This window comes from Callorhinchus milii, unplaced genomic scaffold (assembly GCF_018977255.1).
Source record: "Callorhinchus milii isolate IMCB2004 unplaced genomic scaffold, IMCB_Cmil_1.0 Scaffold17, whole genome shotgun sequence".
NCBI lineage: Eukaryota > Metazoa > Chordata > Chondrichthyes > Chimaeriformes > Callorhinchidae > Callorhinchus > Callorhinchus milii.
In genome coordinates, this window is record NW_024704758.1 from 12,626,122 (window position 1) to 12,638,640 (window position 12,519).

Sequence of the window (12,519 nt, forward strand, 5' to 3'; positions counted from 1 at the left end):
TCACAAGCGAACAGACATATTCTATATAGAAATACTAAAATCACTCAGGATCAGACACATTCCACGCTTGCCACTAAACCAGGGATTAGACACACAGTCACCACTGGTAGATAGCGGGAAACATTTCACTCACCAGCTGGGGAATCTGGGATTAAATGGATTTTCCTTCTAGCGATCTGACTACTATCGGCAGTTCCCAAAGGGAGGCCAGGATCAAATTATGGGACTAGCATTTTTATTAAAATAGTTCTCCTCCAATAGGGCCCTTTCACTCGCTTATTGGAAGGTGGCGTATTCACAGCATTCTTTTGGAGAGGGAACAGCACATTCAAAAATACATCATAATAGTTCTTATTAAAAATGTAACTGGTGTAAGACAAGAAAAAGCCACATTCATCAGCCACTCTTCACATGAATCACACGCACCTTGCAATATTGTGGAGTCTCCCTAAATTTCACAAAGAATATATTTCCTTCTGCAATTTTGTCCTCTATGTTGAGTGGTCACCAATATTCCTCTAAAGTGAACTGAGAGTGGCTTTGTGGACAGGACTAAACAAACCATCAATGGTCCAGTCATAAGGACTTCTTTGACTAACAAAAATCTCTCTTTATGTCCTCCAACAAACTCACTCACTAAGGAACTCTAATGCTTAAAATTATATTCAAAACCAGCGTGAAATCCATTACAATGCAATATACATTGATATAGTGCCTTTCACGTCAGGAGGACATCTCAAAGCACTTGCTGGGACTTTAGAGAGACCTGGACAATAAGCAACATTGGTCTTTATTGCCTCAGCCAGATCCGAAACCACATTATATACGGCTGTTTCTTACCTTCTGAAGAGAGGCCCTGTATATTCACTCCCTTTGCGGCCAAGAAACTCAGGCACGCATCAATATTTTCAATCTATTCAGAGACAAACATACAAAAAGGAAACATGAGTTTAAGTCACTTGTATTTTGACAATATGGGTAGATATGCTAGACAAACAAAACACTGCACACAAAAACAGAAGTCAATGAGTACACTCAGCAGGTCAGGCAGCATCTTCGGAGAAAGGAAAGTGGGTCAAGGTTTCGGATCCACGACCCTTCTTCTGAACAACAAAACAGTACTCCGTGTTTACATGTTGTTCTGCATTATCTTTATTGTGGTTTCCCTCATTCACTGAATGTACCTCAGCCTCCAAACACAATAATCAAGCAACTATAATGGCTTTATTGGGAGCCATGACATAATGGATCTTGGGTTGAGCCTGACCACCGACAAGAAACATGGAGTCAGTTAATTGAGAAGTATTCAAGGCATACAGTTAGGAAACAATCCTGGAAATGGAAGACTTAAGGAGAAGAAGTGGATGTAATTTTTAATACAAAATACAGACTTTGGGGTGGATGATCACAAATGTAAATGTAAATGCTTCATCTTGGATGGCAATCGCAAGAGATGTTCCTCATAAAGAATGTGATATCGGTGCTGATTTGAGAGAGTGCCGCATCTGTTCACTTGAGCCAAATTCTCAGCCAAGTTGAGCGTGGGCTTTCCTGGGAAGTCGGGCTGTAACAGTAAGCCAGTTGGGGCATCTGACACATGCTTTAGTCACAACATTCTTTGGATTGCATAAATGAAGCATTTAAAAAATCTCGTAAAACATTGTTGGCATTTAAATGTGTAAAAATAATCGTGGGTTAATCACACCATTTTTATATTAAATTAGCTGTGGCATATTTGTGTTTCACTATTTTCGTTTGCAGGTCCTAAGTAGAGGCAGAGAATAAACTGCAAGCTGTCAATAGTTAACTAACATCTCTTTACTGCAATGTAAGGACCAGCATTTTTAACACAGTATTGCAGTGCTGTGTCCTCTAAAGACAACACTCACTCTCATAACCACAACGGGCAAAATTCTCAGGTCCTGCTCGTCACTTGAAGTGAATTCTGTTCAGTTAGAAAACGTACTTACACATAGACACTGCTGCAAAATGGTCAAAGTGCACTGCGACACTAAGGCCGAAATTGCTGACTTGTGATGGGATAGTCAAGATTAGATAAACTGGCAGAAAGCCATGTGGACTGCACATTGTGAGTCTTGCCCCCTGATTGTGGAATGAAGTGGTATTGGCTGTGCTCATAAACAAGCCTGCTCTGACTCTCCAACTCAGGAAGACAGCGAGGAGTTGGAGAAAGAAAGAGATAGATGGAGAGAAACAAACATTTGAACCATGGTTTCAGTTTGACTTTTCAGAAGAGGTTGCGAATCCAGCTTTGGAGGATTTAAACAATTCACACTTCTTCCTCATTGTAATATGCGGCCATTCGACCAATCTCCAGCTGCGCATTCACAGATTTGAACCACTGTTAAAATCAAAATTGATTATTTAAAACAAAATCTTAAGCATTTAAAAACAAATAATTATTTTTTGCGTACAAACAGCAAATCTCCATTCAGCCAGTATATTGTTGTTCTGCTTATTCTAACAAACGCTTCTGTCTTTTTAAAGGCATGTGGCAGCAGCAATGTTAAGCGAATATGTGCACCATCAAAACAAGCACATAACAAGACTTCAATTACATTATGAACTCTTCCCACCTCCTATGTCAATCCAGCATGATTGAGACTCCCAAAATAAAAGTACCGCAGGGTAAAATCTGCATTCTGGAGTTGCACCAGTACAGATACTCACCTCCCCTGAATGTATTACAACATTGAGCCTCTGGTATCAATGCGATATAAACCTGGGCCTGGTGCCAACCCCAGTCTGCCTTCAATTTGTGCCACTTGTCTCCAGGCAACAAGGCCTGGTAGTAGATGACGTAATGTCACCACTGGCTTGGACCTGTGCACGTGACTGGACGCTTTTGATGTAGGCTCCACCACAGTGTGACCTGACCCATGGCAGTCCTGGAGCTCACATCTAGGCAGAACCCAATCCGTTCTAAGTTAAAATTGTAAATGAAAGTTTTAAAATACACAAGGCTGAGGAAAAGGGTACATTCTACCATTGCGCTGTGCTTTTGGCTGCCATTCAAGTGACATTTTTAGTTTCACAACCCTTCGAAACCCACTTCACATGCCGCACGACATCAAAACAGGGGTATCTTAATAGGTCAAAAAACCCTGTGAATCTCTCCAAAATCAGGAAGCTCCACAGACATTATGCTGACCACAGACATAATGCTGTAGCTAAAGGGCACGAAAGAGCCACCAAGCCTTTAATAAACAAACCTTTCAGACTTGAACTGGTTGACGTGGCTTACTCATGTAGTCGTGACCAGCTACTCTTTACTCTTCTATAAATAGAATTCTATTCAGGCTATTTAAATTCAAGCAGGATCGCAGGATGCCAGGCAAACAGTTGTCCAAACAGCTTTTGTGCTAAATCTGTTTTGTGGCAGGAATAACACTCCTTCACTTTGCTTTTGGCTTCTCAACCTTCTGAAACCTTTCTAATGTTCTCCGGTTTGCAGAGAAACAGGTATCCACAGGCAACCATCTTATATGCCTTTTTAGGTACTTTTTGTGCAGTACAATGGCAAAATTCCAAGGAATATTTCTTGGGGTGGGGTGTGCAAGTTCTAAATAATTCTTTTCTGTTGTCATAATATTTACCACAAGGCAATTGTAACCTATTGCTTTAATCTGAATCAGAATTAATCTTAATTTAATAAACGATAACTGAGACTTGAAAACCCAAACACAGGCACACGCACCTTTGGTGTCGGGGGAAGGTAAAGAATGGGTTAACGGGATAACTGAGAGATCAAATGCCTGACCTTTTCATAGAGTTAATTACACAAAACTCCTTCTGGAGCTCCAAGTGAGAAAATAAATCCTTTGGACTGTTTTATGTTGGGTGGTCTTATCTGACACTAAGAGAAAATAGATCAAAATACAGCATATCCAATTGGTCCGTTTCATTTTGTTAGCAGACTAAAAATGGATCCTGCATTTTTCCTCCCCCCCAAAAAAATCTCTGCAATCCCTAGGCACGTTTAGGTCTTTTCAAAGCATCTCTTCCAATAGTAGGTAATAGGCAGACATATATGTAATCATTATAAATAGATGTGTTTATAGTAGTGTATAAGAAAGCTGTGAATAACAGTGATGAGTCAAAACACATACACATAACTATCTGTGCCCAGGAAGAATGCAGCAGTCACACAAAATGCATTGGATGAAGTGCTCCACTAATATTTGATAGTGATTAGATAAAATCCTCACCAGCTGCATGCTCAAAGGCCATTAATTCGAATGTTACAAAAAAAAGCTGCAATTCTTTTTCATCAAGTGCTACTTCAACACACCCATGGGACAATCGTGGAGTTCAAGTTGCCAGTTGTACACCAGGGATAGCAGATACTTCCCCTGCAATATAGCATCAAAATAACGCTTTGAGATGTCTCGAAGACGTGAGAAGGCCATATATAAAATGCAAGGATTATTATTATCATGGCAACCCACGGCGTGGAGGTCAATCCTACAAGTTAGGTAGGAAACGTCACTGCTCAAATTAGTCAAAGTCTAAATATCAAGTTTCATACAATTGAATTAAGCAAGGTCACCAATTTCTCCAGCCCTTGCCACCCACGTTGGGCTCAATCCACACAACTATACCACTGTTATAAAAAGCTTTATAAAAAACTTCTATTGCATAGTACTGTTTTTCCCCCCCGCCCCCTTGGCTATTTTAATTGTAAGCTCCCTGCTGGAGCAGATTGACCACGCTTCAGAAACAGAGGGTGAGAGGAGGGTTAGGATGCAACAAAAAGAACAATTTGCATTTATACAGAGCCTTTCCTCACATGAGTGCACCTCAACCTGAGGCAAGTACCTTACTGCACGTGTAAACTGTTGGGTAAACTGGTAAGGGGGGAGGGGGATCTAAACCCAACTATTGAACCTTTTGATTATTCTTTCTAAATGCATTGTTACTGTTAAAAGTTTGTTTTTCGACAGTTTGTGGCAGAGCTACCCAACCAGGTTTGTAAATATACAATGGGAAGACCTTACCTCATATCTCGCACGTGATAACACTTTGACAATGGTTATGGCGGCGTTATTTCCCTTCTACAATGGGATTATCTGGCTGTAAACTAAAGGAAATGATCTGCCTCGGGATTATTATCTACTCTGCAAACTGGGCAGTCAGTACGCTTCAGGTCATGCTCACAATACAAGTAAAGAATGCAGTAAATTCCAGTTCAACTATAGTTCACTGAGCAATCCCAGGACTGCAAGCATTACTTGCAGAACATGTACAGTAGTTTTAAGAGCCAAAATTTGCTGGCTTCCTGGTTGGGCCACATCTTTACCAATTCCCCCCATCCCCCCCAAAAAAATCTGGCTAATAATATAGCAAAATGTCAAACATTACCACAGACTACTGCTGCATTACATTAGTCGAGGATTCCTCAGACGACTTTATTTAGCCTAGAAACATTCCCATTTAAAGTCTTCTTTGTTTTATGAAGTAGCTTCCAACCAAATATGAGGAGTGAGGAGTATTGGTGTGTGTGGGTGCTGAGCAGCGAATCCATTCCCCAAAGGGAGAAAGAGAAATTGGACTGAGAAATCGCCTACGAGTGATTTGAGTCAGCTGAGTAAGACATCATTCAGTCAATGCTTCACTTTGGCAGTGGGAGAAACCCCCTGGATTCATGTCTCTTGCAAAGTTGGCAAGTGGAGTGAATGGGGAAATGTCACATGGAGAGATTATAGGAGCTTTACTCCGAAATAGCAAAAGTACCAAATGAAACTCATCAACTCGTGGAATAAATATTTTGTACATTATTGACATGCCTTTGCTAAACGGGAGCTGAGGAATACAATTTAGCTGGCAGCCCTTCCTCGTTATACAAACAATTTCTTTTTACAAGATTGCACAAAAGGATAATTCAATTACAAATATAAAAGTTTAATCAAAGTGAGGAGACAAAAAGAGCTATTAACACTTTAATGGCTTGTTGCCCCTTTGTCTGGCCCCATGCTATTATATACTGGTTTAGGGTATACTTTCCCTCAATAAAACCATAAATATTCTTCAGAATGAATGTTCTTCTACCTTAGTTACCACTGTGCTATTTACCATGTGTCCAACACACACTCGTTTTCAAAGGGAGATAGATACCTGCCACAACAACTTCTGCTGTTTAATATTCAAGTCATTTTTCACTGGCCCTGGGGGAGCAATTAGGCATCATTTACTGCAATCTGATGGTGAACCAGTTTTGTTCTGGCCTAAAGCACATCGCTAATGATCTGCCTTCATATAGACGTCTGCAACAACACAGCTAAACTCAAACACATTCATACACAATTATAACGAAAATATCGGGTAAATACCAGCTTCCGACAGAAGGAGAGATGGCTAATTGTACTGCCCCAAAAAATAAGTATTCACTGCATTTCCTCCCTCTGAAACAAGCTTGTATAAACATTATCTCTGAACACGTTTCTGCAGTCTTATAGCAGAGGTGGTTGAGTAGATTGAAAATTACATCATTTTCCAATATCTGCTTTATAATCTAAGTTATTTGAGACGATAGTTTTAATTTGCACCCTGGAGGATTAGTTTAGCTCAGTTTTAAATATGATTATCACTTTATATTACTCTCCCATTCGCAACAGATGGGGGGGTTATGTTTCTCCGCTGAATTTCAGCAACATCAGCCACAAAGATCCATCTGTTATAGTTTACAAAACCAGTCTAAATATTCAATCAGTTTTGCTGATGGCACCATTATGGATCCTGTCCCAGGATGCTGTGCATCTTCAGAGACGATACGGAGAATACCTTACAGTCCAAACTCCATAAATACTAGCAAGTCAGTAATTCTAATTCCATTCAGACAGTATTTGTCCAGGATCTGCTCTCAAGAGTTCGGGGATCGTTGCAAGAGAGTGAACAAAATAAGAGGCTTGTAATAAGTGTCAATTATTCAAAATAGTAAATGTTCTTCAGAGATTCTGAGTTTGGCTATTTGTAACATCAAATATATATCTCACCCAGCCATTGTGTGAAACCCCCTCAAGAACTGGATCTGCATCACCAGAGGGACCTGCACACTCATCTCTGCACCATCAGTAGTTTCCAAAGTTAATTACATCAAGAAATGAAGCAAATCTTCAACACGTCACGTGAAACAAAAACCATTCAGTAAGAATACTGTGGCACCACTTTGTCAGCTGTGGAAGTCATTAGTAAACTAATCTAAAGATATTAAATACCCCTTCAAATGACTGTAAAATACTGTCACCCTGAGGCACACTGATCTGAATGAGTTTTGCTCCAACCAGCACGTAAATAAAACCTGTTATACGGAGAATAATGGATAAGCTGTGAGTGATTTCAAGGCTGCTGTATCTCCTGTTTCAGGTGATATGTTAAACTCTGAGAGCAAAGTGCATGACACCATCTGAATCTGGAAATCAGATTAGAACCTGAAGTCACTTTGCGATATTTTTTATTTATAAATATACAGCTTCGATTGTGATGCGTGCACATGAACGTGCAAAGAAGGGCAAAATATCCCCACCTTTTTGCCATTGGTGGGAACTGACATAGACAACAAGGATCAGTGGGTATCACGTCCTTGATGTCAGATGGCTTTTACACTGATCTCTGTCCAGTAGGAGTGAGGAAGGCGTTTGTCCAGAGGTTGGAATTGGTTATGATCCTCCTGTGATGGACAAGCCTATCAATATCCACCATCAAGGCCAACAAACCCTGAGGTAAAATTGATCAGTCACTTCTCAAGACCTTTCTCTTTGACCGTGCCTTCAGCTCCCCTCTCGACTCTCTACCCCCTCCTCGCTCCCTCCCCTCACCCTGACCATTTCCCCCTTGCTCGGGTCCTGACCCAACTGTACGTCCTCCTGACGTGAAAGGCGCTCAATAAATGTAAACTTCTTCTTGTTGTTGTTGTTGTTGTTCGTGACTGTCTCTGGGACACTGCTTATGTCCCAAATCGGCTGCCACATTTACCTACAAAATACAGTCACTGCAATTGCCAGTTAATCCTGTGAAGCACTTTGAGATGTCCTCCTGAAGAGAACCGTGCTGTATCAAATCAATTATTTATTACTGTTTAATACTGTTTAATTTCCTCGGAGCATTGCAACCGAGATTGGGAATCAGGCAATGTGAGTAAGGGCAGACCACAGAACCAACCAAGCTTTCCATGGTCCTGGGTTTAGATGCTGCTCATGGACACTGCACAGTTAAACACTTGCGGGCCCTGGAGAAGGGCCTCTTAAATATGTTACTTTATGAACTTATGCCAACCGTTACAGTACTACTAACTGCAACTCGCTTTCAGATTTGCGACTTGCCTGTTTCTTTAAAGGAGGCACTAAGAATAAGTGCGAATCAAGATTCCAACGCTATTTCTATTTCCGGCGAGAGTGCATCACAAGACACTGAAACAGATTTGATCTCCAAGAAAACATTACTGAGTTTATTTTGAAAGGTGCGCAACCGATGTCATGAAACATTATTTAAAACTCTCCCAGGATGACCTTAAAAGTGATTTTATAAGCCCAACCTGTCCTACCGATAGTTTCGAAAGAAAAATATAATTTAAAGCAATACTCAAAAATGCAACATCAAAAGCAATTCTGAAATTCTGCTTCGAAATAAGTTGCTTGAATTTTGGCGAAGTTTACCTACAGTAATTTGGAAAGCAAAGTGCTCACAGAAAGTGTTGAACATGAGTTATTCCCATGTACCAACTTCATAATTCGTGCAATTTACTGCAGGGGAAAATATTTTTTTCTGTTTCTGAAACAAGGAGGGAACAGCGGGGATGAAAAATCTGAAACTTACCATCTGAGATCGATTCTTTGGACAGCCATTGATGTCTTCAATCTTTTCATTGGCTGAAACGTTAAGAAAAGCAGCAAGATTATAACGAACGCAGAGTGTCGGGATGCTGAGAGCGTCCTTTCCTAACTGTTGCCGGTGTCTGAAGGGAACCGCTGTCTGCTGCTCGATGCTGGTAACATTAACAGCCAACCTCGCCAAAGCAAATGTGTGCAGGACGAATTAAGACCCATGAAAAGCTCGCGCAATTTTCGTACTGGTTCGTCCCTACCCAGCCCACAGCAGCTGAGTAGCAAGGTCACCCTCCAAAAGCAGACAACTGCACGAGTGGTCTCTCTTAACCCTTTCCACACCCCTTTGCTCTTTTCCTTCATTCCTCTGCAGACACCATCGGCCCTCATCAGTGGTGAGCCATGCATGGCATGCTGCAGTGGGTAGGATAAAGTTTCATTGACCATTCCACAAGAAGCAGCAGCAGCAGCAAAGAGGCTGGAAAAACACAGATGGAAACCACATGAAGCCTCGGTAGAAAGTCTGTGTAGCTGGCGGGATCAAACTCGGCTTTATAATTCTCCCTTCTTAATCGATCTACCCCCCACCCCCTTTGGTTTTGACAAGGTGACTGTTTGTGACGGACACCCTTTCCCCATTGGTGCTCAACACCTTACCTGCTGCTATTCCTGACTTTAGCACCTATTCTCTAAGGTAAATGAGGAAAGGACACAGGTTCCTCCAGAGGGACTGAGACACAGGTTAAAGAGGTACCCTTCACTGGCGGTGGCTTTGGAGGCAGAGTCCTTCTGGGGCTGCATGCAAGTGCAGCTCTGCCTCTCTCTCTGTCCCATTGGGTCCAGCAGCAAAGGTTTTTGATCGCCAGGCTGCCCAAACCTTCCCCCACCTCAACAATTAAATGCAAGAGCTGGATCTTCAAACAACTTCAGGACTTTGTGTATCCTGAACAGGAGGCTTTTAGTGCACTGGAAATCGAAGGTTTCTCCATGCAAAATACACAGTCAATCCATTTTACAATATATTCTGTGAAGGGCTCAGGGATGTCTCAACGACGTGATAAGGCGCTATACCAAATGCAAGGATTATTAGTAAGATATTGCAGAGGAGTTTCTACTCAAACCACTGTTCTGTCAGCATCAGAATCTCCAAATGTACCCACCTGATTTCCTCCAAACATGGATAGTAATGTAGGTCACCCATTCTTTGCTACAGATTGTGCTGTGTTGTTAACGTTGAGAATTAATTGTACAGAATCACTGCAGTCTTCGTGAACTGTGTTTAATTTTATTTAATTGTTTAAAATACTTTTGTTTAGGGATTTTCCCACAGTGATTCCCCCAAGTTGGTCATTTCAATGCATATTTTTTAATATAGTGTTACAGTTCATCAGGAAAGTCCCAGGTCTGAAGTTGATATCCATGGTGGTAGGGAAATGACAATTGCCCTCATCTCCCTTGTCTTGAGACGAGAGAGATCAATAAAGCTTCTGTTCCCCATCAATATCCCACAACACTTCCTTGCAAAAGCGCTTCTGTAACATAAAGGGACCTCAAGACAAAGCTAAAGGAGACAATGTGCTAGTTATCCTTCAATTGTCCTCTCGCCCAACTAGATCTACATACAAATGAGTCACTTTTCCTTTAACTATAGCTTGCACGAAAGAGATGACACCTGACACCTCAGTGGGATTTCACGATTAACATTACAATATATTGCTTTCATCAATTCACGTCATGCCCTCACAGTCTGGTTGAAAATGGCACCACAAGAGTTACAATTATTTTACCATTTATTTTATCGGACCATTTACTTCATTAACCGTTATCATTCTTTTTTTAAAAAAAGACGAAGAATGATCATTAGGTTAATTTCCATTCCAGAATTTATAGCCGCTCCTACCTTCCCATTGCTGAGTTGTAAAGTCACGACACTGAAACTGAAACTGGGGCATACAGGCTGTGAAAGCCACACTCTTCATCTGAATTCTAGGATCAACCAGGGTGAGCAGTGGGAGTGCCACAAACTGGAATCCACATTATTGAGGGAGGAGAGGAACTAAACAGGGTTTCCACTCCTCATTGCTAACCAATGTTTGTGCGTATGCCTATGTGTGCACGTGTGTGTATGTGTTTGTGGATGTCAGATGAGGATTTGCCTATGATCCTCTCATGGAAGAATAAATTGCTAACACTCACTGCCTCAGTACACATAAGGAACAGTCATTTAACCAAGGTACCACAATGTGCCTCCGCCCCAGCCCAAAATCCCGTGGAGCACTTTGAGATGTCCTTCTGATATGAAAGGAGCTATAACAAATGTAAATATTATTATTATTATACCTCATTTGTATAAGAAATCACCATGTAAAAAAAAGTTTTGTTTAAAAATTATTGAAGTTGGACATTTCCCCATAAAACTTTCATCGGTGTGAAATTCCGCACAATATCTGCCCGAAAATGTAACCTCCAGCTTGGATTGCTGTGGTGCAATTGTTGCAATTTAACACAACAATACCTTGTATTTACATAGCCCCTTTCATGCGGGAATAGCATCTCGAAGTGTGGTGATACACAATTAATGATTGCTAATGACATGAGACTGATAATAATAATAATAACCCTTGCATTTGATGTGGTCCCTTATCACGTGGAGACATCTCAAAGCACTTCACAGAATATACTGTAAAGTGGATTGACTGTGTATTTTGATGGCACAAGAGGAGAGAAAATGGTGGTATATTACACTCAGAGCGAAAGCATCAACAGGATTATCAGTATCGTCTGGATTTCCTTTACACAAAATGCATGCATCAAGAAAAAAATAGTCCTCCACGTACCTACGACCTGGATGATCTCAGCCAGGAGCACACCATCTGCAACGTCCTGCTGTAGGTCTCTGATGAGTCGCCTGTGGCCAGACTTAGCCAGGTAATGGTTGGCCCAGTCGGTGTAAATCTGTTGAACAAACGAGATTCAAAGATTCAGTTCATGCATCAAAATCTACATCACGTTACCCAGGACTTGCAGACTCTCAACACTGAAAGCTGTAAATGAGCGTGGTACACAACTAATTGATCGTCAGTCAGTGGAAGCATTGATTCCAGAGTGTCTTTTTTCTGTTGGAGGAGTCTGAAAACACACTCGGCTTGCTGTTAATTTAAATTCAAATCGCAAAGCTGCATAATCATTCAGTTTTGCACAGTGACTTAATTCAGAATTCTGACGTCAGAACTTTTTTTTTAAATAAACCAGTGAAAACCCTTGAAAAGTTTTTCAAGAACGAAACCAAAGGCAACTGTAAAAAGCCTATTGACAACTGTAAACCAAGCACAGATTTTGCACTATATACAATTTGCTTTAGTCCACCAGTCTGTACTTAAATTTAAACTTAACTGTGGACTGTAAGTAAATTCAGTATTTACAGTCATTTTCTAGCTCAACTCTCCGGTAGGTACAATTAATCCCCATTCAATGAACAATGTCGCATTTGGAAGTAAAGTGCAGTATTTTTAAACCATGGCATCCCAAAGAGTGTACTTTTGTCATGATTCAACTACTCCATTGTCCACAATGTGAATCCATGGCGCTTCTGTGATAAATTTTACATGGTGAGGTAAGTGTTCATAGCACTGTTTGCACCATCAGTGCAAAAGTAATTGCACACCACTGCCAATCTCCA

General features: G+C 40.9%; 1 protein-coding gene across 1 annotated transcript in view; it reads right to left on the bottom strand.

The window, feature by feature from the left end:
- nav2a (neuron navigator 2a) overlaps positions 1–12,519 on the bottom strand; it is a 151,020-nt gene that overhangs the window by 106,901 nt on the left and 31,600 nt on the right. The window contains exons 2-4 of the mRNA XM_042341324.1: positions 11,678–11,795; positions 8,833–8,885; positions 841–913 (exon numbers count right to left, since the gene is read on the bottom strand). Of these exons, the coding sequence (XP_042197258.1) occupies positions 841–913; positions 8,833–8,885; positions 11,678–11,795 (244 nt within the window). The remainder of the gene's footprint in view (positions 1–840; positions 914–8,832; positions 8,886–11,677; positions 11,796–12,519) is intronic.